The 26,362-nt window shown below is 38.2% G+C and overlaps 1 protein-coding gene across 1 annotated transcript; it reads right to left on the bottom strand.

Moving 5' to 3' along the window:
- Window positions 1–1,245: 1,245 nt before the first annotated feature.
- Window positions 1,246–3,287, bottom strand: LOC131033746 (ABC transporter I family member 17). Its single transcript, XM_057965024.2, has 4 exons — window positions 3,001–3,287; window positions 2,597–2,929; window positions 1,853–2,040; window positions 1,246–1,770 (listed from the first exon to the last, which is right to left on the bottom strand). Exons 1-4 carry the CDS (start codon window positions 3,014–3,016, stop codon window positions 1,516–1,518), a joined length of 792 nt encoding a protein of 263 aa, XP_057821007.2. The 5' UTR covers window positions 3,017–3,287; the 3' UTR covers window positions 1,246–1,515.
- Between the last annotated feature and the right edge of the window lie 23,075 nt (window positions 3,288–26,362).

The following is a 26,362-nucleotide window of genomic DNA, read 5'->3' as shown; positions in this document are numbered from 1 at the left end:
ATGCTTTGAAACTTGGGGCCTAACAACCACTTGTTGAGGACCAATACTTTTAGATTCGAGATCACAAGCATTTTTTATTCCTCGTCATAGTCTAGCCATCCCTACTTTTTTGAAGGAGAGAATCTCCAACAAGCTATTTTGGTGGAGGCTTAGGGTATTGAGTAACCAAAGTATAATCTCAAATTTTGTAAATTGAGGATTGACACTAATAATATGTTTGACAACTTGATATGCATGATCATTTGGGTGAGGTTCTTAGCTTCTATTTAGATTTCAAGAGACTCCTTGAGTTCCTTAAAAATGCCAACCTCAGGGTCTTAGCTTCTATTTAGATTTCAAGAAACTCCTTGAGTTCCTCAAAAATGCCAACCTCAACACAGGCTATCTTTCAAGGGTGAAAAATAGCAACGAGAGTAGTGAGAAGCATAAGGATAAGGTGGCCAATTAACCAAGTGTTAAGAGAGAAAAATAGCAAGCAACATTTTATCAAAGCAAGGCTTATTTGTTGGTTGTGATAATTCCCTCTTAGGTTATGAATCCATCACTTTGTTTACCTTGTTATGCTTTGAAACTTGGGGCCTAACAACCACTTGTTGAGGACCAAGACTTTTAGATTCGAGATCACAAGCATTTTTTATTCCTTGTCATAGTCTAGCCATCCCCACTATTTTGAAGGAGAGAATCTCCAACAAGCTATTTTGGTGGAGGCTTAGGGTATTGAGTAACTAAAGAATAATCTCAAATTTTGTAAATTGAGGTTTGACACTAATAATATGTTTGACAACTTGATATGCATGATCAATTGGGTGAAGCTCTTAGCTTCTATTTAGATTTCAATAAACTCCTTGAATTCCTTAAAAACGCCAACCTGAACACAAACTATTTTCTAAGGGTGAACAGGAAAAAGGAATTCCTATTCAATATGGACAACATGTCCAATGAGGCCACAATATGTTCTAGAAAGGATTAAATTAGCAAAGGGAAACTAGGTAACTCAAGCTTGACTAAGATTCAAAGAAAGTGTCCTACAAAGACAACTATATTTCATGTTCATGAGGTAAAGACTAATAAGAAGGATAGTTATACTAAGAACCATGTTAAAAAATGGTAAAAACAAAACTTAAATTTAACAAATAGAAAAAATTAAAATTAAAAATTATTTCTAAGTACTTAAAAAGAATATGATTTTCAAGCCATTTGCATACATTATCAAAATCATTAATATCATTAATAGACAAAAGAAAATCAAGAATCGAGTTATCTTATGAAACACTTTAAGTTTGAGCTTTTAAGAATGTTTCAAAACCATTTTACCATTGCTTTAGTTCTGTGCAATTCAGAATCTTATCAGGCATGTGAAGCAATCGCTTACAAACAAAATTTACTTTATAAAATACATATGAAACGACAGGATCCACTTGCGTTTGCGGACAAAATACTGCTGAGACAAAAGTTAAAAAGTCGCCATTATTATTATATACGGTGATTCGGGCTTGGCGATATACCCGGGGGAGGTCAGGCGCTCAATTCCAGAAATCTGCGAGCCATCGGATGGTTAGCACTGGAAAGCTCATCAGGCTTCAAAACCTCCACAATCTGCCCATCAACTAGCAGACAAACTACATCTGCTATTCTCTGAATCTGTTTCACGCTATGGGAAACCATAACGATAGTCATCTCCTTGACGGTTCTCAGCTTCACGATAGAATCCTCGATGTGCTGCGTTGAGATGGGATCCAGAGCACTTGTCGGCTCGTCTAGCAATAAAACCTGCACCGCCAAATTAGTCCACTTGTTAAATCCGGCTGCCCTGAAGAAAACAATAAATTAGGTTTAACTAAATGCTTCTGACCTCTGGTTCATTGGCCAGGGTTCTGGCCAGGGCCACACGCTGTGCCTGTCCAACGGAGAGGGCGCTGCCAGATTTGGCGGCGAAGGAGGCGTCCAGGTCCGCCAAATTCAAAAAGTCTACCACATCTTGGTCTTTCAGTTTCTTGCCCTGTAAGCTTGGACCATATCGTATATTGTCTGCCACGGTTCCTGCACAGAAATAACAGGCCTCATTTTGTAGACTAGGATTTTTTTTATTGTAAATGCAAATGCATATCCAGATTGTATCTATTCACAAGACAATTAAGTAAGGGTATTTTGTTTTCAATCTAATTTTCAGTGTGCTGTTCCAAGTCCTGAAAATAAAAATTATGGTATCTATTCACAGGACAATTAAGCAAGGCCATCTCGTTTTCAAGTTGATTTTCAGTGTGCTGTTACATGTCCTGAAAATAAAATTTTTTGTATCCATTCAAAAAAAAATTGTCCTGAAAACAAATTGTATCTAATCACAAGAAAATTGTGTAAGGCCATTTTGTTTTCAAATGAATTTCCAAAGCGTTCTGTTACAGGTCCTGCAGAAGACCTGAAACATTACCCAGATGAATCCAGAAAGCATATTGGCCCAAAAAAAAATCAATTTGAGGTATCAAGAATTGTATACCTTCTCAAAACAGGGACTCAATTATTAACCTCGGGGATTTTACTGACAGAATCGAGCAGGTAGTTGCAAGGCGAAAAATTTAATTAAAAGAAAAAAACTGACCATCAAACAGGGCTGGTGTCTGGAAGAGCATGCCGACCCGCCGACGGAGAGAGAGTACGTTGAGTTTTGTTATGTCCTTTCCGTCGAGGAAAACGGAATCCGGCGGGGCCTCCCACAGGCGGTTGAGAGACCTCAAAAACGTGGACTTTCCACTGCCGCTGGGTCCTATTATGCCCACCACGCTCCCCTTCCATATGTCCACCGACACTCCTGACAGAATGGAAGCTCCTTCCTCTGTTTTTCTTCGCAGATCTCGTACTCGTATTTTCGGATGACAGGCTCCCTCATCGCCTGATCCGTCCACATCTAGCAGAAACTCCTTTCTCAAGCTCTCTATTATCGGACAGCACACAACAGAGTCAGATCACAAAAAACACCTGATTGCGGGGTATCGGGAAACATACCTTTGGAGTCGTCCATGACGAGATCAGCCTGGTCTCAATTGATTTCTCTCCTGCTAGCAGTCTAATAGTATGTCCTAATTGCTCTTTTCGTTGTTTTCTCCAATGTGTGTATACTTATGATCTAGCATAGCGTATCGTCTGCCATCGTTCAATATATTCTTCTTTCCGTAGAAAGGTAGTTTAGTAATCCCTACACTAGATGAATTTGAAGGTCGACCTCCCCTACACTAGATGAATTTGAAGGTCGGCCTCAGAATTAATAATATCCTCAGTGTCCATCTGAAGCAATATTGAAGTATACAGGCAGGTACATATGATCCGGAACCAAGCATCACAGGGTCCCACAAGGAACCTTTTTCCAGATTATTTTATTTGTATTTATATTCAAGAGGTTTTCTTTTAGTGAGTAGGAGAAAGGATTCAGTAGTTGAGCATGTTTCATGGTTGTTATGATACTTGTTGATGTGTCCAATATTTTTTACAATAATGCATCAAGACTTGTGACTTTAAAGTTGTTAGTGCTGAAAGAAAGAAAGAAAGAAAGAAATTATTTTAACGTCTGCGAGGCTAAATATAGCCTATGGGACAAACCAAACCGCTTCAAAAACCGACTTCTGCATTTCAACTCTTTTCTTGTGCAGCGTGATGTTGAGAACCCCTAACTTCTCCACAAACCCCTCACTAAATAAATTATCCCAAAAGCTGTCCGCAATAGTGTTTTCATAACTGTCCCTACTGGCCTTGAAAGCGTCACATTCTAGAATGAAGTGTTTTTCTGTTTCAACTTACTTGAAGTGCAAAATATGTACTCTTTCCTCCCAAGCTTCTTTTGGTCTTTCCCAATGTCCAGTTTCACAACGGCGCTGATGAGAATTAGTGAAAAAAATGTACTCTTTCCTCCATTGTATATTGGCCTTTGTGTATGCTTTTTGATGATGGTTACACAAGGGGTTAAACTCTAAGTTGTCGAATCAGGTATGGGAACGGGGACGAGTACGTGGGTATGAAACGCTGGTACGACATGATTTTTTTTGGGGGGGTTGGGTACGTTTTTGGTACATTCATACAATAATAATATATATTTATATTGTTTACTGCTACAACTAGTAAATTAAATACAAAAAATAATAATGTACATGACAATGCATACCAAACACAACAGTAAAATATATCTTTATTCACACATGCAATTATTACAGAGAAGAAGACCAGAGATGATCGGCCAAGGATTACAATAGACCCGACTATACCGTACTACCTTCCTTAGCGGTACACAATATATTTAAAGAACTCGACAGTTGCCAAGAGGTACACAACCGTCAACCTACCGACACCTAACCACCCGAGAGTGACAACCCTCTTAATACAATTAATTAATACACTATCGGGTAACCAAAATTACCAAACATAACAATATGCATTTTATGCCAATTACATATGTATACATCTACATACATATGTATGTATGTATGTATATGTATATTTATCCACACACACATATACATACATGTACATATATATATTCATACAATAATAATATATATTTATATATACACATATATATACATATGTATGTATGTATATGTATATGTATGTGTGTGTGTGTGTGTGTGTGGGGATAAAAAATAGAATTTAGTTTGTCATATACCAATACATATGCTAAACAAAACCATTACAAATTTCAAATTTCGACACATAACATACTAATTTAAATTTAATTTTCAATATAAAAAAGATCAAATTAGAATCTCGTGATAGATAAGTTCTAAGTTTACTAATCAGCACTGTAGGTCTTAAGAATATCAAAAAGATCAAACTAGAATCACTAAACATTTCAGCATCTAAAAACACGAACCCCAAACGTACCCATAGGAGATTTGTTTCTGATCCGATTCAACAATTTAGGTTAAACTATTCAATATAGTATTTTTTCTTCCTCCCTAGCTCCTTACCCCAAGTACACTTTTGGAACTTATCTATAACATAAGCCTTTATCTCCTTACTATTCGTGGGGCACATGTTCAAATATATATCCCCTTTTCTAAACCATTTGCTATTTTGTCGCATCCAAGTCTTCTTTCTTTTGCATAATGTGTCATTGAAGACGACCTTAGGCCATCTACCCTCTTCCATTTGCCCAATTCTTTTCAAATAACTTATTAGTCTCACCAAAGCAATTGCTTCTATAGGTGCAACCCCCACTTCACTCAACATGATATCATAGGAGACTGAACTTTTGAGTTTTAACTTGTTTGTAATCAAGCAATTTTGAATTTACTCAATTTGTTTCCACTATAAGTCAAAGGTGTTGCTGGCCCACACTTCGCAACCATAAAGTTCAACTAGAAGCATTAAAAGTCCAAAGAGAGTCTGGGTAGTCTTCCAATCCCATAACTCTGCCCCTGTGCACCTATTTTGAAAAGCATAAAATGCTTTCCATCCTCCCAACATTCTCTTCTTTCTACAACCTACCCAACTTAGCTTTTTGTTGAAGTCAATTCTGAGGTACTTGTAGTCAGATACTTCTTCAAGAACACTACCTGCAAAGAAGAACTTATGCTGGTTATACTTTCTTTTGTTGGAGAAAACCGTCACTTTTGTCTTGCTAATGTCATTGCATCCCAGCTATTCTACAAAACTGCTCAAGAGAGTGTAAGTGCTCTTGTAAGCCAAGAGAAGACCTAGCAATCAAAATAATGTCATCCGCATACAAAAGGAGCCTTATAACAAACTCACCCAAATGAACACCATCACCTTATTGTAGGTTCAACCATTCTTCAAATTTGTCAATGTATAAACCAAAGAGAGTAGGGGACAAAGGGCACCCTTGCTTGACCTCGATATCACTCCTAAAACTTTTGGAGATGTCAGTTTAAGTTCGGATTTTGACTTTAACCTCCTCATATGCCTATGAACAGCTGCTCTAAGATGTATAGGAACCCCTATTTGCTCCATTCTTTGTCAAAGCTTATCTCTAGGGACCATATCAAACGCCTTTCTGAAATCTACATAGCAACAAAGAGTTTCCTCTTTTTGCTCCCAAATTTTTTCAATGATGTGCCTTAGAGTAATACCATGATCAACCATTATGAACAACTGCTCTAAGATGTATAGGAACCCCTATTTCCTCCATTCTTTGCCAAAGCTTATCTCTAGGGACCATATCAAACACCTTTTTGAAATCTACAAAGCAACAAAGAGCTTCCTCTTTTTGCTCCCAAACTTTTTCAATGATGTGCCTTAGAGTAATACCATGATCAACCGTGGAATGCTTAGGTCTGAAACATGCTTGCCCTTTAGCACGTTTATCATGTTTTTTTGCCCACTTGATGATGATACACATAATTGAATAAAATGTATTCCTTAAATCTAAAAAGTAACAAATCATATGATACCACATTAGCGCAGCAATAAAACGTGACATAGTGCACAAGTATCGGTCTCACTTTTTTTGGATCTTTTTGCACACCTCGACAAAAAACGTGCTGATGTAGCAACATATTTGATGATGTGGCCCTAAAATCTTAGTTATAAGCAAGGGACTTGCCAAGTAAGCAGCTGCAAAAAATTGAGAGATTTGAAATTTCCATATAATATTTTGAGAAGCATGAAGTTAAGGTGCTCAACTATTGGGTCCTCTCCCCTATCATATGACTCATTTTTAACATCCACCTCAAAAACATTGCATTTCATCTTGGCCATTTTGCTAGAGGACTAATGCAAGCTTATGGCCAACAAAGAGTATGGTTTCCTAAAACCTAGCACACTACTCTCCTTCCTCCCCCCTTCTAGACATAAGCATAAGCCAAAATGCCGATTATGTTTCTCTTGGCTTCCCAAAACCTAGCAGACTACCTCCCATGTTTTTACATTAGAGCAAGCAAAAAGGGAGTGTGTCCCCTGATTTTATTGCCAGATAGTACATCTTGGTGATTAAGCTGAAATACGTACACAACATGATCAAGACTATGAAACAAATCGAGAGCCAACTATGAAACTATGTAAAGATCTACACCAACAATATATAGCTTAATCTTTAAAGGGATTGAGAAGGCCTGAGTTTTATAAGCTCAGTCAAAAGGTTAAAACTCAAGAAGCACAAATTTGAATTAAGGACACTAAAAATCACTTCCAAAAACCACTCTCCAAGCATCATGGGTTCATTCTCAAGAACTTAAAATCAACAGAGCAGGATGGCGGCTTTGATTCAGCCTAGAGACCTTTAGGATTCTAAAATCCAGCAGCCAATCTAGTTCTATCCTAGCATAAGAAATCCCAAAGCCATTGCCTTCTAGTTATATTCCTAAAACCTGCCCTCATTTTACTCCTAGATCATTTCTTGAGAATGTGCATGGCTTGGTGAATTTATTTTATGAGTAGACTGTTTAGAAACAACCTTCTAAACAAAGAAGCACGCTATCGATAGGTTTTGCATGTTGCTGTGGATTAAGGACAATAAAAGTCACCTCCAAGTATCATAGGTTCTTTCTCAGGAACTTACGAATCATAGAGCAGGATAGTAGCATTGATTCAGCCTAGAGACTTCTAGGATTCTGAAATCCAGCAGCAAATCTAACTCTAGCCTAGCAGAAGAATCCTAAAGCCATTGCCTACTAGTTATATTCCTAAAACCTGCCCTCATATTACTCCTAGATCATTTCTTGCATTTCAGTTTCCATGGGGGAGGCCTATATTAATGAAGTTACGGGATGTTTTTTAATTATGCGTTATATCATTTAAACACTACAGATGACTTTTCCTGAGCTAAAAGATGCCAAGTGTGAAATATCATCCTAGCATTGTCTCTTTTTAGGATTAGGCTTTTGCAGTATTAGCATCTATAATGATGGAATGCAGCCTTCACTGGTATATTAGGTCCTATTAAGAGATCAAACGATCTATGCTACTCACATAGGCAAGGAGTCAACCAGGATTCAAGATGTTAGTTGAGCCTCCTTGACCATCCAACTGCATCTATTTCTAGGCACTCCATATGTTTCAAGCTTGAGACTGCACCATCTTTTAGAGCAGTTCTTTTCAAGATGAACATATGCATGGCAGCATTGACAGCAGAACAGTAATCAACTTGTTGGAGTTTCAATAATCTTCTCCATCCAAAGCAACTTGTCTTAGGATTGGCTTTCTTCACTCCATGCTTACACAAACTCTTGCATATGTTGTCATTAACTTTTCAATTTCCAGACATCAGTCAACAAAATGAATTCACCCAGCCAACTTTAAAAAAGGCACTAAAAAATTTAAATAAAATTGATCATTTTATTGGACTACTTATCCACGTTAAACCTTAGAGATGAAAATGTCATAAGTTATAATTAATTTTTGATTCTAAATGATCAAAATGGGTTTTATCCTAGGAATATTCAAGAACATTCCTCTCATGGAGTCCCCAGATGTTGTGACCTTTTTCACACATCGGCCCATTGCAAATGGGGACCCTCTCTTTTCCTGCTTTCTAGGATTTTGTTAGTATCCTGTGACCTTTTGCTGCAGTTTCACCAGGCCTTGTCCAGTTCAGAGCATTCCAGGCCCTGACAATTGAAAGTTAGTTTTTGCAAGTTATGTGATTCCGAAGTATGAACACTACCAGAGTGCTTAGAGAGGCCAAAGGACGAAGATCGCAATTGATTTGGATGAATTTGGACAACTTTCTATTTTTAGAAAGTTTGCTTTTTTGCTTTTTCCTATTTTTTAGGAAGTTTCATTTTTGGCATTTTTAGCCCAATCTTGGGTATGGTTATTTTTAGAAAGTTTTCCCTATTTTTTAGGATGTCTGCTTTTTTCTTTTTCAGAATGGGAACCTAGGGTTTACACTTGTGCCACTGACCTGCTTCGACCAGAATTCGAAAATTCCAAGTTTTAACTTAAAAAAGATGAATTCCTAGATTTTAGGCTTTTTGCTTTTTCCAGGATGCAAACCTAGGGTTTACACTTCTACTACTGACCAGCCTCAACCGGAACTCGAAAATTCCAAGTTTTGACATAAAAAAGCTGAATCCCTAGATTTTAGGCTTTTTGCTGCTTCAGATGATCCACCTAAGCATGGATTTCAAATATCAAGTTAATCCGATTAAATTAGATTAAATTGTGAAATTTTGAAATTTCTTTGAAAATTCTTCTAAGTATGGCTAACAAGGGTTTTGAAGTGTTTCTATAGGTTCAAACCCCATCACGAAGGTTGAAGAGGCCATGAAGGAGCCTTGCATGAAGTCTGCCATGCCTTAGGAGGCTGTGTGGGTGCTCTCATCAAAGTCCGCCATGCCTTAGGGACGCCATGTGGGTGCCTTGCCTAAAGTCCGCCATGAGTTTAGAGGTCACATGGGTGCCCACTCTAAAGTCTGCCCCACCTAAAGAGACCATGGAGGAGCAAGGGTTGAAGTCCGCCCAAGGCTGAAGAGGCTATGTGGGTGCCAAGCTCCAAGTCTGCCCTGCATAATGGAGGTCATGTGGGTGCTAAGGTTGAAGTCCGCCCAAGGAGGAAGGAGACCATGAAGGTGCTAAGGCTAAAGTCCGCCCCACCTTGATGGAGGTCATGTGCGAGCAAGGGTCAAAGTTCGCCCCAATGCCTTAGTCAAATTTTCACTTTAATGGAGGTCGTGTGGGTACTCTCATCAAAGTCCGCCATGCCTTAGGGAGGCCATGTGGGTGCCTTGCCTAAAGTCCGCCATGAGTTTAGAAGTCACATGGGTGCCCACTCTAAAGTCTGCCCCACCTAAAGAGACCATGGAGGAGCAAGGGTTGAAGTCCGCCCAAGGTTGAAGGGGCCATGAAGAGGCCAAGCCAAAGTCCGCCAAAGCTTAAGAAGCCATGAAGGGGCTAAGGTTGAAGTTCGCCCAAGGTTGGAGAGGTCACATGGGTGCTAAGGTTGAAGTCCACCCAAGGAGGAAGGAGACCATGAAAGTACTAAGGCTAAAGTTCGCCCCACCTTGATGGAGATAATGTGGGAGCAAGGGTCAAAGTCCGCCCCAATGCCTTAGTCAAATTTTCACTTTAATGGAGGCCATGAAGAGGCCAAGCCAAAGTCTGCCAAAGCTTAAGAAGCCATGAAGGGGCTAAGGTTGAAGTCCGCCCAAGGTTGGAGAGGTCACATGGGTGCTAAGGTTGAAGTCCACCCAAGGAGGAAGGAGACCATGAAGGTGCTAAGGCTAAAGTCCGCCCCACCTTGATGGAGGTCATGTGGGAGTAGGGGTCAAAGTCCGCCCCAATGCCTTAGTCAAATTTTCACTTTAATGGAGGCCATGAAGGAGTTCTAGCCAAAGTCCGCCATACCTTGGAGAGGTTGGCAAAGTCCGCCAAAATTTGAAAAAGATGGAGATAAAATTCGAAAAAGTCAACCTACACATGGAAGGTCAAACAAAGTCAACATGATGTCACAAACTCCACAGAGATTTCAAAATTAAATCCAAAATGAAGAAATATCTTAAAAAAAAAAAATCCAAAATGGAAAGTTTTTTTTGAGAATATTGAGAGAATATTAAAAAGTTATTGAGATATTAATTCAAAATAGAAAGTTTTTTTTTGAAAGGGAATATTGGAGGATTAATGAATATCTTCAAACTTAAATCAAAATGGAAAGTTTTTTTTAGAATTAGATGTATGAGTTGGATGATTTTAGGGGTTTTGCTTAAACCTTGTCTACAAATACTTCATTATCAAATTCATTATTACACCAAGAAGTTCAAAATTACTAAGGAGAGCTTAGTAAAGTATGTCAGTTTGAAGATCATCAGGAGGAAATTCTAGATATTGGTGGAAGTGGGATAATATTTTTGGCAGAAGGCTTACAGATTTCCAGAGAACGGCATATTTTCTAAATTTTCTCAATATTTTGGAGAAAAGTCTAGCCTTATTCCTATCCAAGTCAGAGGTGAAATTAAAATTGTGAATTTTCTGAATATTTTCTAGAATTTAATAAATGATTTTTTTTCGAAAATTTTGGAGAAAGAAAATCATTTTTTTGGCTAAGTATGCATTTTTTTTTTAAAGTTTTAACACTTGATGGTGACTTCAACTAACCTCAAGGCTGAGGGTCTGGAGGTGAAAATTCAATTTTTGTGGCTAAGTATGACAGTGAAAAATGGAAAATTTTCAAACACTTAGCCATATCGCGGCCCCGTCATTTTTTTTTCAAAATTTTGCAAGAATTTTCTAGCTTAAAGTTTTCATCATTCATCTGCAGGTCTTAAGCACCATGAAGTTCTAGGTAGATAAAGATGCTCCTCCAGAGTCAAGGATGACTTCCAAGTGGAAGAAAATCAGCGACACCAACCTCAAACACATCAATCTGAGGGAGTTTAAGAAGCGAATGTTTGGTCTGGACAACCTTGTGCCTACCACCATTGCGTAAAAAATGATGAAGAGTGGTATCATGCACGTTGTCGGCTTCCTCCCCACCATGTAGTGCAATGAACTAGTAGTTGAATGTGCCAAACACTACAACCCCATCAGTAAGGATATTGTTGCACCTGATGGAAGAGTCTTGGCGAATGTTAGCGATGAGGCCATCAGAGAGGCCTTTAGGATCCCTAAGTACCACAACGCAGTATATATGACCAAGGACGAAGCTGACAGTTTGTACCACAATCACCTAGAAGAATATGATGCCATAGTTAATCATTCCTGGCTAGACAAGCCAAGGAAGGGCGCCTCCAAACTCTAGAGAAAGAGCCTAGTGCGAGCATACTTCAAGGAGGACATTGGGGACATGATTGTCTTGCTCAATAGAATAATAGGAAATCCTCAGGGAGCTCCATTCAAACCCTGGATGTATTATTTCATTAACAAAATAATTAATGGAGTAAAAATGATACACTGGGCCCGTATGATCAACGACAACCTAGACAGCCAGCTAAGGAATCTGGAGGCGAATAGGACTTTCTTCATGAGTTCTTACGTGTTCTATTCTTTAGCCAGGAACTATAGGTACAAAGGTCTCACTTGTAGAGGAGAAGTTGGGAACAAGGAGAACCAATTTCCGGTATATGATTGCTATCCCTAGCTCCATATGGAGGAGAAGTTCCATTTCAAAAGGATGAATGATGCCTTCCTGATGCACATTATTGGGACCCTTCTAGGTGGCCTGCACCAGAGGCACTCTCAAGAGTCTATGGACTTCATTGGTCGGTTTGGGTGTTGGTACATCCAATATCCAAAGTTCACTTACCTCCGAATTCAGGGATTCTCTAGGCCTCCATACAAGCTTCCAGCTTACCCTACCAACCGAGTGGTGTTGCTCGAGGTTGTGAGACAATTGGAGGAGTATATAGTGATTCAAAGGGATAAGCAGAAGAAGGCAAGGACATCCTCACTTACAATTGGTAATGGGCTGGAAACATGTCCATCATCATAGGCTGCAGCTACCGCTGAGAAAGAACCGGCCTGGTATCCCTTCTACTAGTACAAGGCAAGAAAAGATTTCGATCCATTCCATAGGATAAAGAAGATCAAAGGGACAACGTTTGAGCACAGACTGGATCTGGAAGACTACTGGGCTAATGCAGCCGATAGTTTCGAGATCCAGAAGAGGTTCTGGTCAAGAATTCGTTTAAGTATGGTGAGAGCAACGGAAGTGTTCAAAGTTGTCGATCAGGTGGAAGAAAGCCTAGAACTTCAACAGCCGGGCTTTGAGAAGATGAAGAATGAACCTTTAGTCTTGATAGATTGGACAGAGGGAGAAAAATCAGATCTAGCAGACCTCATGAGGTTGGTGGTTGAGTACTCAAGGTGGTGGGTGTCTGAAAAGACAAAACAGTTGAAGGCCAAAGGTGTGGTTCTAACTTATGAATTAATAGGAGTGGATGATACTCTGTCCGTCCACCCTTGTTCCTCCGTCGGTGATGCTCGGAATCCGGAAAGTGTTGGATCTCGAAAGAGAAAGGAGTTGGGTGGAAGCTCCACAAAGTGCATAGGGAAAAGGGCTGTAGTTGAGAGAAGAGAATCTAGTGAAAGTCACTCCATCCTAAGTGCTGCTTCCATTGCACCTGATCAGAGTACAATTTGGGAACAAGAGATGAACATCTATGTGAGTGATGATGAAGTAAGAGTGCTTTCCCAGCCAGTTGAGGAATTGGTGGAGAAGGTCTTCCGAACTCCGGATAGGGGGCAGGATGAAGCCCCTACAATCTTCTTGGATGGCATACCAGCGAACCCAGGAGAAGCAGACGATCAGTTTGATCGGAACACTGTACAACAATCAACCATTCTTGATTGGCTGAGAGAAAGGATAAAGGCCAAGGTTCCCAAGGATGTCCACTCAACTGAGGAGGTTACCACAACATTCTTGGAGAAGGTGAATGAACCCACCATAGCTAAACAGCCCAAACCAACCAAGAAGTTCTCCCCGATTCAGAGAGACAATGTCAGATTCAGGACAGTCCAAATAGCAGTGCCCAAAGAAGGGAAGACTAGGGACAATGTCACTACAGATGACTACAAGATTACCACCATAGAGATGGGTAAGCCTACCCAGGACCAGGAGATCCAATATTTTGATGACTCCTGTAACGTTCTAAAGATGAGGCTGGCTCATGAGAAAGAAAAGAGGAAGAAAGTGGAAGAAGAGAACCAGTAGTGGAGGAAGTATGTTCTCCATCTTACCAACCCGCTCAACCATGAAGTCCCAGCTACTCCTCCACAGCCTCTTTAGCAGGGATCAATGAAGGACTATGATGAGATGAAGGGGTCATACACTCAAGAAAAGGATTGGATTTCAGACGCTGTGATACGTGCTGACACCCTGGTAGAAAACTTAGTATCAACACATGAGGCAACTTCTTTGTTGATTGATCGTATCTAGGATCTAGCATCCAATTGGGAAGAAGTGGATGAAATTCAGAATGAAATACTCCCTCACCTGAAGGTTATATGAGACATGTCAAAGAAGAGCTTAGTGGATGTAGGCATCATACAGACAGGAGATAGGTACGACTTTGACACGTGGTACTATGCCCTGGTCACTCGGATTGAGGTTCTGAAAAAATCTGAGACCAAGTGTTTTGAGACAGAGGCAAGGGTTAGAGAGATCCTGGGCAAGGTATTCCATGTGGCGTCAGAGATCTGGCAGAAGGAAAGCCTAAGGGAGAAGCATTTACAAGCAGAGAACTTGAGAGCCAGGATTTAGGCAAGCTTCTTCCGAGATTCAAGGATGATTAACAAAGGTGATCTTTCGAAGATTGCAAACTTCCTCTCCATCGATGACAACTTCCTCACCCAGGCAGTGGAGTGGGAAGGCATCCTTGCCACATGCGCCGACGATGTGGATCTCATCGACTTCCAGATTGGCGGTTTGCCAAGTGTCACCATGGAGGAGGTCAAGCTCGTGGTGTCCAAATACGTTGAATCTTTGAATGAGGAAAGTGGCCACTCACCTCAGTAAAATTGGCAGCTGCTCCACTTGTCACCCTTTCGTTTGCTTGAACTGATAGTATTTCGGGAAACCCTAATTAGGGTTTAGGACTTTCAATCTTGGCCCTTGATCACTGTTTGATCTCGGCCATTCGTTTATTTTTGAGAAACTATATAAGGTTGCCTCCTCTCATTTGAAAAGTGTGAGGTTTTTGATGTATTGTTGCTTAAGGTCATTTCCAGATAATATATTGCATGTGCGCTGCTTTGTAATCTCTATTATTTGAATGATTTGCATGGTTTCAATTGCCTCAACGCTTAGTTAGAAATAATTTAGATTTGCTTTCATTGTTGTTAATTTGAATGAAGGATTTGATAAGTGTCAATTGATGGTGTATCTCCGCTCATACTTTTGGTGTATGGATGATTTCCATCTCACCGTGCAAAGTTAGTCTGAGCCCATCCCCTATGCATCCCAACATCTCGATCATAAGCACAACCCATTGAAGATTGCACCGGCCTTGTGTAGTTGTCCCTAGTGTGGCGAAGCAAGGTTTGGTTTCTCGAGGGCACCCAATTGATACCGTCTCCAGAATTCGTAGGATTAGATTAGCCTTCCTGAACCCTATCTCTTTTTCCCTTTCTTTTGAAAGTCTAAATCCCAGAAAATCCCCCCACAAAAAAAGAAGAAGAGCCTAAAAATTGCTAAATCCATCTAAGTCCAGCAGTTCAAGAATACTTGTCAAACGTAAGTCCCCCTTGAAAATTTCAGCATACACTACCCAAGAAGCTATTCCACTAAAGTCGCTTGTTCGCACATATAGACCTTAGAATCAGTAGTGATTTTTCAGGAGAGGATAGAATACCTTCGGGTATCCTATCCTAATGTTTGGTAGATGATAAAACAGACACCAACACATCCAATGGTCGCACCTCTTCCACTCTTAATCTAGCCGACTTTGCTTTAAAGCGCTTTTTGTTTGCTAATTAAAATTTGGGTTTTTTTTCTTTCCTCATTTTTTAAGTTGGCATACTCTTTCCTCTTCATGCAATTTTGAATTACCATTCAAGGTGGTGCTCTGAAGTTCTTCCAAGTTTTCCTAGCCCTTTGATTCCACTTGATTTCCACATCCTTGATTTTTGAGGAAGATCGATTTAGGTAATTTGAAAGTTCCATGGTTTTTAGCCTTTGTGATTTCCACTTCCTTGGTTTTTGAGGAAGAATTATTAAGGCATTTCAATCTCGCCAAAGTTGGTGTCTCCAACATTCACCCGCAGTGACGTGATCTTTGATTCAAGAAGTATCCCTCTTGAATCCTCCTTGATGAGAGCCTGCCTTGTGACACCTCTGGGCTTTGGGGCTGCCATGTTCTACCTGCTAGAGTTGTTTAAGTTAGGTTCTCGAAGATAATTGATGCATACAAGATCGAAATTTAGTGTTTACCTATTAGGATAGCAATCTTCTCCTTAAAAGCTCAAAATTCAAATTACAATGAATTTTGATTAAAATATGAACCAGCAAATTAAGTGTTTTGAAAATAAATGTTGAAAAAGAATTTCATAATAAAAACCCTTCCAAACCCTTGTTTGTGACTGTAACGACAAAAATCAGACCTGTTCCTGATGAATTAATGGTCAAAATGTCAAAAACCAGACCTATAAGTGATTGTTTTAAAACGTTGATGCTTAAAATTCTGCCTCTCAATGTTACAAAAATTGCTTCAAAATCGTTGTATATCACTGTGGTGGCTTGCTGATGAATGAGGGTTTGCCAGTTGACTGGAGGAATTCATTGAATTATCCTTCAATATTGATCAGGATTGCTGCTCCAAAGACAATATTCGCTGTTCCTGATGAAATATGCTGCTTAGATGAAGGTCTGCCTGCTCCAATGAAGAATTTGCTGAACTTGAAAGAGAATTTGTCTGGTCAAAATAGGAATTCGCCTATCTTTCTAAGGATAATTTGCTGCTGATATAGAAACAAAATCGTTTTTCAAATGATGGTTGATCAAATGAAATGATCAACCATCCTTTATAGGCTTTGATCACTTGTAGGGATGTGTCTTTTGATCTTTTAAATTCCTCATTAGGCCAACTTATCTTTTCAATTTTATTTAATGATTTTGCAAAGTTCAAATTTCAATGTGGGAGGCTGACTTATATTGTTTTATTTTATTAGAATTTAAATCCCCAACGGTTATGTTTGAATGACACGTCCTTCTCCATGGGTCGGCTTCCGTATCTCCTTGGCACCATATCTTACCTTCATGCCTTGTCGTGGATTTGGGGGGCCTTAGCATGTGTTGTGGATTTGATGAGGTGAGGGATGTGGTAAAGGGTATGTTGTGATTTGAAGGGTGTAAGGGATGTCGTGGAAAGGGGATGAAAAGGGATGTGTGATGAAGTGGACATGCTGTGGGAAATAAGGTGCAAGGGATATGCCTTAGGATGGATCAGAGATTTAGGAGGGTGAGGGATGTAATATGTCAGGGATTGGAGGTGGTAAGGGATGCAATGAAGCACATGTCGGGGATTGGATGATGCAAGGGATGTCCCAAGGATATGTCAAGGAAATGAAGGGGTAAAGGATGTGTTCCTTAGGATATGTCTTGGATTTGGAGGCATGAAGGACATGGTTTTCCCTTCAACATTTGAAACTTTCTCACACTTCGTCAACTCCAAGCAACATCCCTTGGTTCGCCTAAAGCAACAAATCCAAACTTTCAAACAATTGCAAGTCACTTACCTAGATCGCGGATTTGATGAGGTTAAGGACATGTCGTGGATTCAGAGTAGTGAGGGACATGTCGTGGATTTGAGGTCATGAGGGACATTCCTTACTTCAGTCCATTTGATCGGATCTAGCCTATCCTTCAACTCTTGCTAAGGCATTGTCTTTATGCAATCAATCCAAGTCAGGGTTTAGGCATGTTAGAAGCTTTATTGCTAGATGCTTGCTCTCATCCCCTTGATCATTCTTGACTTCAAAGTTCTGGCTTTGACACCTTAATCTGATTTGAAACATTATTTGATGATTAACCTTTTGATCTCCATCCCTTACCTAATCTTCTTGAGAGCTGCTATGACTAATCTCAACCTAAAGAGAGATTAACCACTACCAAACTGCCCGAGACTTATGATTATTGGCAAAATACGGGGTCCCCATCCACGATGGGGTGATGTGTAAAATGGTCACAACAGACCCCATTCCACGCATAGATGAGCTCATTGATAAGCTACACGGAGCAGTCTATTTTCTAAAATATCAGAATACCATTAGATTAGAGTCAAAGAGGACAAAGAGAAAACTACATTTAGATGTCACTTTAGCCACTTTGAGTTTCTTGTTATGCCATTTGATTTGACTAATGCACCTACTACATTTCAGTCATACATGAACATGATATTCAACAAAGAATTGCATAAGTTTTGTTCTTCTTTGATGATATACTCATTTTCAGCAAGTCATGGGAAGAGCATTTGAGGCATTTGGATGAAGTTTTGGGCATCCTTGAGAATGAGTCCTTGTTTGCTAAGGAGTCAAAGTGTGAATTTGAAATGACAAAATTATTGTATCTTGGACACATAATCAGCTCCAGGGGAGTTAGTTTGTGACCCTAATAAAATCAAAGCCATTCTTGATTGGCATCCACCTACAAATCTTTCACAGTTGAAGGGTTTCTTTGGGCTATGTGGCTTCAATAGGAGGTTTGTCAAAGAATTTTCTCAGTTGCCTGCCCTACTTACAGATTTAACCAAAAAGAGAGCCTTTCTTGGTCTAAAACAGCGCAACAAACTTTTGATCACATCAAACATTTGGTGAGCACATGTCCTATTTTAGCAATTCTAGATTTTATTAAGCCTTTTGAGCTTGAGTATGATGCTTCATGTTAAGGTATTAGAGTTGTCCTAATGCAAAATAAACACCCTATTGCATTTGAGAGTAGGAAGCTAAGATTTAGTGAAAATAATTATTCAATCTATGACAAGGAGATGTTAGCCATAATGCATGGTTTGCCTAAATTCAGGCAATACTTGGTTGAAGGAAGATTCATTGTCAAAACAAATCATAATATCTTGAAATACTTCCTAAATCATAAAGATCTCAATGATAGCCAGCAAAAATGGGTTAGCAAACTCCAAGCCTATGATTTTGACATTGAATATGTCAAGGGAAAAAGAAACATAGTGACTGATGCATTGTCAAGAAGGCCACATTTGTGCTCAATTTCAGAGGTAGCAGCAGATTGGAAGGAGCAAATACAAGCTGAATATGCAAAGAAAGCTCTTGCCAATAGCATTCTAAATGGCACGTATGAGGTAAAAAAGGGTCTCATTTTCCACAAGCGGAGAATAAAGTTAGTACCTGAAACTAAGATGAAAAATGCAGATTTATAAGACATTTCATGACAATCCTATGGCTGGTCACCCTGGTTATTACAAGTCATATAGGCAGAGCCAGATTAAAATGCAGATTTTTAAGACATTTCATGACAATCCTATAGCTGGTCACCCTGGTTATTATAAGTCATATAGGCAGATCCATGAGAGATTCTTACGGAAAGGGATGAAGAATGACATTTCTAAGTATGCTTATATGCGCTTCTGGATTTTTAAGTATGTTCGTGAGTGTCAAATGTGCCAACAAAATAAAAATCACACTTCCCCTGCTAGTCTACTGCAGCCCCTACCTATTCCTACTCAAAAGTGGGAGAGTATCTAGATGGACTTCATCACAGGGCTTCCCAATGGACTTCATCACGAGGCTTCTCAAGGTGTAAGGGAAGGATTGTATCTATGTGGTAATGGACAGACTGAGGAAGGAATTCTTCTCAAATGATAGGCCAAATTCAGAAGTACACTGGAAAGCTGTGTGATATTGAGCATAGCCTCCAAGCTCCAACCCTGACTCTAACTCTAATTTAAACGATGAAAGCAAAGAGCAGGATGACAACAACAATATTCCCAAGTTGTTTGACATAGTTCAAACAGAAGCCTAAAGTTGTGAGTCATATTGATGGTCAGTTTAGGAAATTGTATTGCTTTTCTATGTAACTTTTTTATTTACCGTCTTACTAGGTTGTATAATATTGTCTAATAACAGCAAAGATGGTTCTGGTGGCATTCCCTAAACACCAGGATTTTGTTCTACTTTAGTAATCTCTCTCTTTGATGCTATTTCTTCCCAGGCTAATACTCTCTGTCTCCCTCCCCCTCTGTCTCTCCCCCGAGGGTCTGGTATTGCAATTAAATTTGATATTTAGCTTTTACTAATTAAAAGAAAGAGAAAAAAAAATGTGACTGGTCCTTATTCCTTTTCAAAATAAACTTTCTCATTTGAAACATCAAATCATTCTTAAAGATAAACTTTTCCAGCAAATAATATACCATGTTAGTAACATGATGCTACAGTGCATCTTCTTGCAGCAGTTTGTATTGTTCTATGTATCCAAAAAGGAGGTTCACGCTAGTCTATATTGTCCCTGCAAAAAATGAAGTGCGGCAAACCTGATTTTCAGTTGGTATAAGGTTGTGTCTCATAGCAATATCGTTTAACAACTCCTTTAGTGATGTCCTTACAATGTCTTTACAAGTGATCGCCTAATAAAATATACTTTTCTGGCAATTTCTGCAGATTTATGTTTAAGAGTTGTGTTGTACATTCCTGAAGAGAAGGAAATGTTATCAAAGTACCAAATTCACAGCAGGTGCAAGAGGAATCGTGAATTTCTGTCTCAGCTTTATACATTTTGTTTTGTAACTTGCATGTCAAAAGTAACAGACCTGAAAATTATATTTTTGTTTCTTCTAAGATCGGAAATAACGTGAACTTTGCATCTGTAAGCTTAATATAGGGTGTCTCACCTTGATTACCCTGTAGTCAAAATTTATTAATTGATTAAAAATAAGCAGTTCCAGGAGTTGAAAGAGATCCGAAGGGAAGCATATATATTACAGCCTTAGAGAATTAGATTTCAACAGATCAATTCTCAGACCTCCATTGGAGAAACAATGAAAGCACCTTGCTTGAAATTTCACAGTTGCTGTATAGCATAAGCAATAAAAATTTCAAACAAATATTTATCAATAACAGTAACCTTCGAAGACATAAGCATGTGGCCATAAAAGACAAAAAAAAATAAAGACGATGTGAAGAGAAGCAAATTAATTTCCCTGTCAACAAGTTCGTCTAGCGTGGTGTTGAAACTGTGAGAGTAAAACTCATGATGGTAAATTGAGGTACAGGATTGTATTCTGTAAGTGAGAAGAGATGGCAGATCGTTGCAGATTATCATAGGCAACTGTGCTTTCAGTGCTGAGTCACTGCACAGGTGTTGGTCTTTGCAATGTTTGGTAAGAAAGCTTTGTGGCGGTGGAAATTTTTAGCTGGCGGTCAGAATTGTTTAGGGTGGTGGAATGGTTTGAAACTGACTGTAACTTTGACATACTCCAAAAGTGGAAGGTGTTTGAAATGATAGCTAAAAAGTTTGGGCAGCTGCAAAATGGGAACCATATAAGCTTTAACTTGATTTAAAATACTAGCATTAATGTTTGTGCATTCAGCATTGCTTGGGCTGTACGACAGTTGTACATATCAGATCAAATATTTCACAGGAGAATGGGTTGCTGAAAAGCTTTTTTGTTTGCTGGATTATCCAACAATTTTCAGGGAGAAAAAAAAATTCTCCAGCAACGTTCTCACAGAAATAGCCTATCTGCTAATAATGTAAGTGAGCTATTTTTCTATTAAACTCATATTTTGTCCCAAAATTAATTCATATGCGGTGGTAGATAGTGATGTTAAGTAAATAATTGATAGAAGTTGATGGTTGCCACATTTAATATTGTTAAGTAGGGACCTTGTGTGAGATGCTGCTCGAATCTAAATAAGAGTTTGATTACTCTTTATGCAATCAAATGCCATTTTCATATCAATACAAGTATATATCATATATGACATTTTCAGATCTTTATGAACTGTGCCAAATTTTGAATTTGTAGATGCAACCACAAATTTTGCGTGTGCAGGTGCCCCCATTATCTTATCCTTCTGTAGCTTTGCTTACTAAGGTTGCAAGTACACTACAATTGTTGGTTGATGCCATCGCATTGTGAACTTGTTATCTTTCGTTCTTGGACCCTTGCTGATAGTGAAACATTAGCACAACCCCACTTCCTGAAGTTTTCCCACGTTGAGTTTTTACAGGGTAAATATTGTATATTTACTTATTTGTGTGTGCGCTCACACTCTTTTCCATGGTCTTCATGTAATTTAAAGACATTGTTTTAAATCCAAACATAACTAAAATAAATCACTCATAAGCAGAGAAAATGTGTTGTTAAATTAGACACCTGTATGATTAGGCAACTGTGAATCAACTTATCATCTATAGTATAGGATTGATACCCTGCCAATTGATAGTGCTGGTGGTGTTTGTTTCTTTGGATTAGACGTAAATATGACTTGTGCATATCTAACAACTTGATCAACTTTCTTTCTTAGTCTGACAGTGATCTATGTTTGTAATGTACCACTTTCTGTTTAAGTTATTGTAGTTAAGAAAAGTTGTAGTATACGAAACAGTAAATTTGCTTGAAAGCAAAGCCACGCAAATTAGGTACAGACCCTAATTCTGAATTGATTATAAGTTTTCTCGATAGAATTTGCATCTGAACATCCTCAAAAATTTAAGTAAATGCTTCAGAGTTCAAATTTAGTAACTTAGTTGGATCCGGGCTTTGATCCTGAACCGTAAAATCTGAGCAATGTACTTTTTGTTTCGGTTCATAAAGTAATCCGTTACTGAAAATACAAGGTTTAACGAGATCCGTAAAATTTGACTTACCTATTTACATATACATATACAATAACACCTTAACACATCTCTCTTCATAAGTTTTTGAGAGTCCAGAGTCTTCATCGCCATCTCCAACACCCAAGAAGCCCCTCAATTGCTGAGCACCGATCCTTGTAATGGAAATATTCCTCCTCAAAACCCACCCTTCACCCATATTCCTTTGTTTAACGACTTCCTTCGCATCAATCTTCACAATGCTTTTAAACTTCCTATAACCATGTAAAGCATTATCGTTGATAATAAACTCACAGTAACCAAGCTGACAATCTAGCCGCTGCTGACTGGAAAACATTAACCTAAATGCAGCCTTTAGCATTGCTGAGAATGGCCGCATGGTGATAGTATTTCCCAGCCTCTGCTCCAAATTAATCAATAGTCAAACCCCATAAAACCTAATCCCAAATTAATAATAATGTGTTGTGGATCGCATAATTTTTTTAAGTTTTTAAATTTAACAAAATAGCAACCAAGGATTGAAATAATTGAGGCTTCCCAGCCTCTACTCCAACACAATTTATAACCAAAAGCTCTAAACTGATATTCCAAAAGTATGTTACTAAGTTCCACAAATTCTGATTTATTAAAATTTTGGCTAAGCCCTCAAAACTCCAATGAAAGACTTATACGGTGAAAAAATCCCAGCTTGTGCTCCAATACAGCTCAAAACCAAACCCCATAAACCGTAATTGCAAATTTGTAGTACTGAAACGTCATATATCTGATTAAAAGAACAATGAAATATATATGCTTTGAATGGTAGAAATTTCCCAGCCCCTTCTCCGGATAAATCAAAAACAGAAATCTCAATTTCAAATTGTACACTAATATACCTACATCCTGACTACACTAATGTTATGAAGCCCAATACACTCCAATAAGGAATTGGCTCATATGCCTAGAGGCGTAGCTTTTAAAAGTAAAACATGGGAGAACTTGTTCTTTTCCCTGGTACAAGCTTCAAAATTCGCAACGCCATTTAACATTTTTCACTTGAAATGTTCAGAGGAACAGCCTTTTTTTAAATTGACGTCCATTCGGCCTGGTTACGATTTGATTTTCCTATGAAAATAACGTGCATCTTCAAAACGTGCTCAATTTATTTTAATATATATTTGAATTTTTTTAACCCTTCAATTTCATAAATAAATCAAATGTAGCTCAACATTGAATTATTTTAAAAATTTGTGTAGTAAAAAGATTTTAAAAAGATTTAAATTATACATGTATTAACTTATCATTTGGTTATTTTTTAATTGACAGTTAAAAGGATTATTTAAACATTTTTTGAGTTTTTCATTAGACTTAGTAAGGGCATTACACTCATGGAATGGATTGAAAAACTTTTGTCAATAAAAACTTTATGTGATTTAAATTGATGTCTATGTTTTTTATATATAAATAATTTTAGTCATCTATTTATTTTAAATTAATTTTTTTTATTTTAAAATTAAAAATATTTTAAATTAATAATTTTTTATAATAAATATTATACAATACAAATAAATTACCCAGCACAAAAAACAAGTTTAAGAAGACAATCTAGATGGAGAGCAAAAAGGCAGATATCTGAGCAAATTCCCACAGGTGAAATTTAGAAGATGAGGAGTGCAAAGATAGGGAATCCAGCAAAGGCGAATGTAGGCGGGTCAACACATGAAGGCTATCAAACAATTGATATGATGGAAGAAACCTCCGCAAATCTAGAATTCCTAAAGGAGTTGGCAATTATTTGCAGATTTATCAACCTGAAAACAAACCATGCGAAAATTAGGGCTTGGATCGAAAAAGAATGGGAGACCGAAGCTATCACCAAATTCATGCCCAAAGGATTCTATATTGTCATCTTCATGACCACTAAGGAAAGGTAGAAGGTGTTGAAAGGCAACTTATTGTATATGGATAACAATCTGTTATACATGCAAAAATGGTTTCAGAATTTTAATCTGCTTGAATTGGACCCGTACAAATCGTCAATATGGACTTAAAGTACTAGGCAGAAGAATGTTTAGAAAAAAATGGTAGATCTTTAGGAACCCTAATTGATATCGATGTTTATTTGGCAAACAAAGATTCCTATCTATTTGCAAGTATCATATTGGCAACAATTAGGCAAAATTCGAGGGAATTTAGATTATGTGTTAGCAAAAAACATTGGATTCAGAAGTTGGAAATTGAAGAAGAAAAGTTATTCTATCTTTGATGCAAGCAAAGAGACCATAAGAAGGAAACTTGTGAAATTCTCCCCAAGACTATGGTGAAATAGATCCCAAAGGAAAATAATCCCAAAATCAATGTGGAAGGAATCACAAATAATAATAATGAAGGTCAGAAGGATAGGGTATCTCAAACAAAAGGGAAAGCTAGAGAGGCCTCGACAGAAAAGAATGGGTGCAAATAGGAAATTAGTGTATACCTTAAGGAACACAGGAAGGGATGGAAATTTTAACACAGACCTCCATGAGGAAAAGGTATATAGTTCAGCGAGGAGGAAAGGGAAACTGATGAGGATGGTGTTGATTGGGATGAATTGACAATTGTGGATCCTAGAAGTATTGGTTAATCAGCTGCACATTTATTCGAAAAGAATAAGAAGAGCAGGTGCAGAAAGACAAATAAATAAAAAAGAGAGGAGGAAGCCGAGGAGAAGAGTTGGGCTAGTATCAAATCATTTTTGGAAAGTACAAAGGGAGGGATGGCCTCCCTTGGGAAACAATGAGGCTTCTAACGTGGAATGTTAAAGACTTATCGACCCTTGACAAGTAGCACTTACTTAAGTGTCATTTGGATAAGGTTGTAGTAGACCTAGTAATGTTACAGGAGACTAAAATATGTTCAGAAGAAGGCTTGAAGTTTGCTACCTATTTTTGTAGATGGGATGGAGCTTTTGTTGATGCACAAGGCAATTTTGGAGGATTGGAGATTATATGGAATCCTAACAGAATGATGGTTAGGGTGGTAGGATTGGAAGAAAATTGGATTATGTGTATGGTTTGATGCCATACATCAAACAAAGAATTTCCATTGATCAATTCTTATAGGCCCACCAAGACACAAGAAAAAAATGAAAGCTATGGAAATCCATCCTACACGGTTTGAAAAATCTAGATAAAGAAAATTTAATCCTTGGTGGAGATTTCAATGCAATCTTGGAAATGGGTGAAAGAAGCAGAGGGATAAGGAGAATCAACCAAACACTGATAGACTTTAGATCATTCATTGATAAAGCTAATGTGATCGATTGTGTCCCTAAAAATGGTTGTTACACATGAACAAATAGAAGAGAGAAATTCACCACCATTTTAGAATGATTGGATAGGTTCTTTATTGAGATTGAATGGGTCAAAAAGGTCAATGATTGGTCAGCCTCTATACTACCACTATCCATATTGGATCATTACCCAGTGCATATGGATTTAAAAGATAGCAAGAAGCCTAAGAATGGGTTTTTCAAATTTGAAAACATGTGGTGGTGGGATCTATACCTAAGGGACAAAAGTACAGAATGATGGAAGGAGAGTGATATCTTCCAAGGAACTATTAGTTTTCGCTTCTAAAAATGACTAGGGATCATTAAAAACAATTTAACAATAGAATTGAGAGTTTTTTAAGAAAAAAATTCTAGAAAAATAATTGGTAGAATAGGAATTGGAGGCACTCAATGAAAAGGTGATAAAAAACAAAATGTATTTGGATGATTTTGTCAAAGAAAAGGAATTGAAGGAAACACACTAGGAGCTGATTGCCAGAGAAGAAGTATATTGGAGAGATAAAGCATGATAGATTTGGCTTTTTATAGGAGATAAAAACACAAATTTATTTCATGCATCGGTTAAAGGAAGGAGGGATAGGAACAAAATTAACATGACCACATTGCCTAATGGAGAAAGTAGTTATGATCTTTTGGAGATTAAAAGAGAGGTTATCAAACATTTCCAAGAACTAATAGACAACAAATGTAGTGGGAATCGAGATTAGTATGATGTCATACTATTAGTTATCCCGAAATATGTAAATCAAGAAGATAATAAAATGTTGACTAAGGAATTCACAATGGAGGAAATAAAAAGAGCGATGTTTCAATTACACCCTAAGAAATCACTTGGCCCTGATGCTATGCCTACTAGATTCTATCAAAATTGT

The sequence above is a fragment of the Cryptomeria japonica genome, chromosome 4 (assembly GCF_030272615.1).
Source record: "Cryptomeria japonica chromosome 4, Sugi_1.0, whole genome shotgun sequence".
NCBI lineage: Eukaryota > Viridiplantae > Streptophyta > Pinopsida > Cupressales > Cupressaceae > Cryptomeria > Cryptomeria japonica.
Note: the sequence above shows the minus strand (reverse complement) of the source record. Positions and strands in the feature narration are given on the sequence as shown.

Coding starts and splice junctions, on each gene's coding strand:
- LOC131033746 (XM_057965024.2), bottom strand. Junction 2,041..2,596: donor GACACCAGCCCTGTTTGATG/GTCAGTTTTTTT, acceptor ATTTCTGTGCAG/GAACCGTGGCAGACAATATA. Junction 1,771..1,852: donor CCCTGGCCAATGAACCAGAG/GTCAGAAGCATT, acceptor TTGGCGGTGCAG/GTTTTATTGCTAGACGAGCC.